Raw genomic sequence first — 5,336 nt, 5'->3', positions numbered from 1 at the left:
CTGGGGGGCTCAAATAAATAGTTTTCGGAAGGCCGTCTATGATGTGCACAGCACAAACACTGTGTCACCGTGTGGCGGTGTGTGTGTGTGTGGGTCAGCCAGCCACATCCAGCACTAGTTTACTAATCTCCTGAGGTACGCGTGTTACTCTGTATCTTTGTTATATGCTACCGCACGTCAAACTCACGTTTGTCCTGGAGTTGGGAAAAGAGGAGAACTCGGCCCAGCACAGATCCAGCGGGATCCTGGGAGGTTCCTCAAACGAACGCCGGAACAAACGGTGACCGGTGGTACTGGCGGTGACTGGCGAGACTGGACTGCTGGTCGTGGTCCAGGTCGTCGGGCTCGTGGTACTCCTCGCCCGGCTCGTAGCCGGCGTACGAGTCCACCAAGCCCTCGGGCCCGTCGGTCACCGCCTCCAGCGGTCAATCGCGCCCGATCCGCTTGTGGATCTGCTGGTGCTTGATGAGGTGGGCCTTCTGGCGGAACGCCTTCGCGCAGACCTCGCACCGGAACGGTTTCTCGCCGGTGTGCGTCCGCAGGTGCACCTTGATGTTGCTCTTGTTCAGGAAGCCCCGGTTGCAGATGTTACACCGGTGCACCGGTTTCTCCTTGCCGAGGAGTCCGCTGAGATCGTTCGCCGCCTGGAAGCTGAGGGCCGCCGCCTGCTGCGACTGTGCGTTGAGCTGCTGCTGGTGCTGCTGTTGCTGCTGGTGTTGCTGGTGCTGCTGGTGTGGATGTTGATGCTGGTGATGCTGTTGTAACGACTGCTGCTGCTGCTGCTGGTGCTGCTGCCCGGAGAGGGTTGTCGCTGGCGATGGACAAAGTCCTACGCCTGGAGGTGCCTGCTGCTGCTGCTTCGACTGCTGCGACTTGCTGTGCGCCCGTCGCTTACTTTTTGGTGTCGTCGGGGAGTTGCTGGCGCTTGAGGCGGACGAGGACGAGTTGGAGGTGGTGGTGGTCGTGTGCGGGAAGTTGCTGAGGCCCAGCTCCGGACTGCACAGGCCGTCCGGTTTGAGTCCCCCACCGAGCGCTCCCAGGCCAAAGTGCGGCCCGTGGTGGCCGCCGGCCTGATGGTGATGCTGATGGTGGTGGCTCTGCAGGTACCGTCCGTTGAGGATGAGGTTGTCGGTGGAGGTCGAGACGACCGACCCCGGTGGACTAGTGGAGGTCGAGATGAGCTCGCCGCAGTAGGACGTCGAGCTTGGCGCTTCCAGCTTGATCGGCGGCCCATTCTGCAGCCGGTTCTGCAGCAGCGGCATATAGCCGTGCGTCAGCAGGCTCTGCAGCGTCGAGGTCGTGCCGGAGGACGTGTGCACCGGCGAGGTCGGCAGAATGTACTCGCTCAGCGAGTCCTGCTGCGTCACGATCAGCTTGCCGTCCTGCACGCCCGTGCACGTGCCCTCGATCCACGCGTCCAGGTCCATCCACGAGTCGCGCGTGTCGTTGCCGTCCTCCTTCTCCACCTTGCTGCTCGGCACGGTCGTGTCCGCGATCGCCGACCCGATGATGGCCGCGATGTCCTCGATCGAGCTCATGTCGTACTCGGACAGCTCCTTCGTGTCGACGAATATCCGCGCGCCGGACACCGAGTCCGCGCCGTTCATGACGCAGCTGTCAGCGGGCGCACTGTAGATCTTGCCACCGTCGATCGACCCGTCGGCGAACAGCTTCACGTTCTGCAAGCTGCAGGGTCCTCCTCCGCCACCTCCACCTCCACCACCACCGCCGCCGCCTCCACTGCCCGGGTCGGTCCCGTCTGGGTTCAGCACCGAGTCCGGCAGGCAGGTGGACGTCGACGACACGATGTTGTTGTCACTTCCGGCTCCCCCGTTGGCGCCGGAGTTGTTCTGCGAGCTGCCGTTGCTGCCAGCTCCACCTCCTCCGGTCCCATTTGTCGTCCCACTGGCACCTCCCAGGTGCCCTCCGTTCCCACTCGGCGTGTACGAGTTCTGCGTGTAGTTGTTGTTCTCCTCCGGTAGCCGCTGCGCGATCGCTGTATAGTGATAGCCCGAGATCCCGTTGATCGACAGGTGGCCGGTGTTGAAGGAGGTGAACGATGGCAGCGGCTTCACGTCTCCCCCGAGACCTCCGCCTCCACCGCCTCCACCTCCGCCTCCTCCACCGCCACCACCACCACCGTTCGGATGGCCACCGCCATTGCTGCTGATGGAAGCGGACGAGCTCAGGAGCAGGTTCTCCAGCACGTCCATCGAGCTCTTCTGCGTCTCGCCGTCGCTCGGCAGCGAGTCGAGCTCGGCCTCGAGCAGCAGCTTGTGCCCGTCGAGCAGGTACTGGTCCGCCACGCTGCTCGACTGGTTCCAGCAGGAGCTCATCAGCAGACTCTCCACCTCGGCCGAATCGTTCTGCGAGCCCATCTTGCAGTTGACCATACTATCGAGGTGCATCGGGGTGGAAAGGATGCTTCTCTCTCTCTTTCTCTCGCTCTGTCACTCTCTATCTCCCTTGATTCTCTCTCGCTATCGTGTGTTGTTTCTATTCGCTTCCCTACAGGACTTCACCTTCCGCAAGCAACCGGCCTTCCGTCGCTCCGGTTGCTCCTCCGTTCGGCCCCAGAAGAAGGCCCCTTCCTGCGTCCACGCGTGTAAGGTATCGCCCCTGGGCTCCAGCCTAGGCCCGGCGCGTGTGACAGGAACAAACGACGTGTTGAAAATCCTCCGTCAGTGTCCTCCGTGGCTGCTCACGCATAACTCCAAACCTGTGTACGACACCAAACGACAGAAAATGAAGGGACACACTTAGTTAAAGATGTACATATACTTGGGGAAAACATGTCTAAATTGTACTGCTACGGTTGATCTAAGCAAATTAGAGTAGAATAGTAGAAATGCATCATAAGCAAACTATCGAATTACATACTTACTGATCGTTTGGCATGTTTTCGATGCTTTTAGAAATGCAAATGAACATGATACTACTAATAAAACAACCTAAATCCATCAACCGGGCCTTCGTTGTTACCAGCCTGAGGGTTGAACAATGTTTAAACAAATTATTCGTGAAGTTTGCTTTTTCCTGGGATGACTGCGTGTTCAAAATTCCCATCAGATGGAGCTTGTTGCTTTTTGGTCATTATTTACGTTGCTTTTCGGAACCAAACGGAACGGCGCTGGCGGAGGAGGAGTCTGTGCCATTGTTTGTCGTACGCATTAGAATATTTAAAACAACCGTGCACTACAGAATACTATCGATCCCCGGGGAGAGTTTAGCTGGCGGGTAAGTAGGTCGAGTACATAAATCCCACCAAAACGCGTCCCGCGCTTGTTATACCTGCCAATGCAATTCTCTCCCGCTTGCAGGCTGACCCCTGCCGTCGGGTTTGTTCTTGTTGGAGATTACACACATTTTAACACCGCAAACAATGCTCCTCACGCATGACAGATCGCTGGAATGAGCAGCGAACGTAATGGAAAACGTGGATCCCAGAATTCCCCCTTTTTTCTAATTTCCTCTAAATTTCAGAAGTGCGTACCGTCACACCATTTCGGTGACAGCTGTCACAGCTTGGTGTGGCACCGATTCGGCACCCGTAATGGCGACAACGTCCCGATTGAACCCCTCAGCCGGCTCAAGTCACGGTCGGATTAGTAGGAAGTGTTTGGGACGAGTGGGAATAAATTCTGTCGTCTGCCACTGGAAAGTGTTTTCCCGTGGAACGCTCGGGTGGCGCGGCGTTTTATTAACCCAGAAACGAATGTAGGTTTGTGGACGACCCGTTCGTGCCGGGCGCCAGTGCCCTCCACATTGGCGTGCGCTTCTAAACGCATTCCGCATATGACGACACGATGCGCTCGTTCGTTTCGTTCGTTTCGTTTGTTTCCCAACCCGCGTGACCTATCGTTGCACTTTACAACCACCGCCGCTGCTGTTGGTCCGATTCCCGATTCCGATGGGGAACATCACATGAGTTTGTGTACGTCTGTTTGGCCTTTCTACGGGTCCCATTCTTTTCCCCGCCGCCCGCCCGGGGATGCATATGAGGGCGCGCGTGCGTATTGCTAAAGTGTCGCTCATTTGCATGCGACACCAAAAACGCAACCCCAGCTCCGAGGTTGACGAAGCGCAGGCTTGAAGATGTGCCTTCGCACGCTGCGCCGAGCAAGTGTCGCGCTGAAGATGAAGGAAGTAACGTTTGTCGTCGCGTGGTTAAGCAAACACCATATATCCGAACGTCAAACAAGCGAAACCAAACAAAAGCGTCCCGTTTTTTCGAATCCACCGGTGTGCAACGGGACAATGGTGTCCGTTGGCTTCGCGAGCAACCCTCCCTGTTACCCCCAAGGGGAAGAGGGGGGGTTGATGGAGTGCTCCCACTGCGTCACTGTCACCTCGTCGGCCGAAGTGATTTGTCTTGGGCTCGCGTTGATGGATTGGGAATTTATTCGCGTGGATTTGTTTGCGATTCCGTTTCATGTGTGTACGCTTTTGCGCAGGGTGGTGATTTGTACGTGCTGGTTTTTTCCTTCTTAGCCCTTCATTCTTATGTTGACCGGACGAAAAATGGGGAAGCTAGCGCAGAAAGCTGTTAATGTGATTCGCGCTGCCTTCGCATTCGTGTTGATTGATTCGGTCGGGATGTGACTGAAGTATATTGATTCCATTTGAATCACAAGAAAGCTGGTCCTAGCAACTTTGGTTTTAGTTTGTTTCTTTTTATTTGGATTTTTGAACATTGCTGTATGACTTCAAAGACATCTCATAAATCGTAAATGAAATTATAAATTATATGTTTTCAGATTTAAGGTATCTTCCCCTTTTTGCTGTTTTAAAAACCAGTTAACGAAACGGTAAAAGACAATAAAATAAGTAATTATACTAGTAATCCTAGGCTTTACTTTGGATATTGCTGCTTAGCGATAGCGAAAGTCGTCGACTGACCGCCGCCGGGTAAAATTCCGTGCGCCCACAGGAAATGAAAATCGAAAACTGCCAACAAATAATTACGAAAATAATGACGTTCGTCGGCACACGAAGGAGCAAAGGCAGGGGCCGAACCGATGCACGTTCTAATGAGTGTAGCAACACTGGGATCGAAAGAAGAATGGGGAAATGAAAAAAAGAAAACTGACTGATCTCGTGGCGGCATCGGAGAAACCAAGAGGTACGGGCAAAGAAACACTCTCCCTACTAACGTCCCATCGGGACGCCATTCCATAAAATCGACTCCACCGTCTGCGTAGTGTTGGTGCTGGTCTGCGAAGCATTCCTAAAGCATTATTATGGTTCTCTTTCCGCCCCTCTCCCGAGGCCGATGCGATTCGCGGCAATGGCCATTCGCCGTCGCCGATTGACCTATTTTCCACGTTCGGGTTTTT

At 55.2% G+C, this 5,336-nt stretch overlaps 1 protein-coding gene across 1 annotated transcript; it reads right to left on the bottom strand.

The window, feature by feature from the left end:
* Nucleotides 1-425: 425 nt before the first annotated feature.
* LOC131258962 (ichor) lies at nucleotides 426-2,411 on the bottom strand. The gene is made up of 2 exons (XM_058260366.1): nucleotides 1,736-2,411; nucleotides 426-1,699 (listed from the first exon to the last, which is right to left on the bottom strand). Exons 1-2 carry the CDS (start codon nucleotides 2,406-2,408, stop codon nucleotides 426-428), a joined length of 1,947 nt encoding a protein of 648 aa, XP_058116349.1. The 5' UTR covers nucleotides 2,409-2,411.
* Between the last annotated feature and the right edge of the window lie 2,925 nt (nucleotides 2,412-5,336).

The sequence above is a fragment of the Anopheles coustani genome, chromosome 3 (assembly GCF_943734705.1).
Source record: "Anopheles coustani chromosome 3, idAnoCousDA_361_x.2, whole genome shotgun sequence".
Classification (NCBI taxonomy): Eukaryota; Metazoa; Arthropoda; class Insecta; order Diptera; family Culicidae; genus Anopheles; species Anopheles coustani.
The sequence above is the reverse complement of the archived record's forward strand: the minus strand, read 5'-3'. Positions and strand labels throughout refer to the sequence as shown.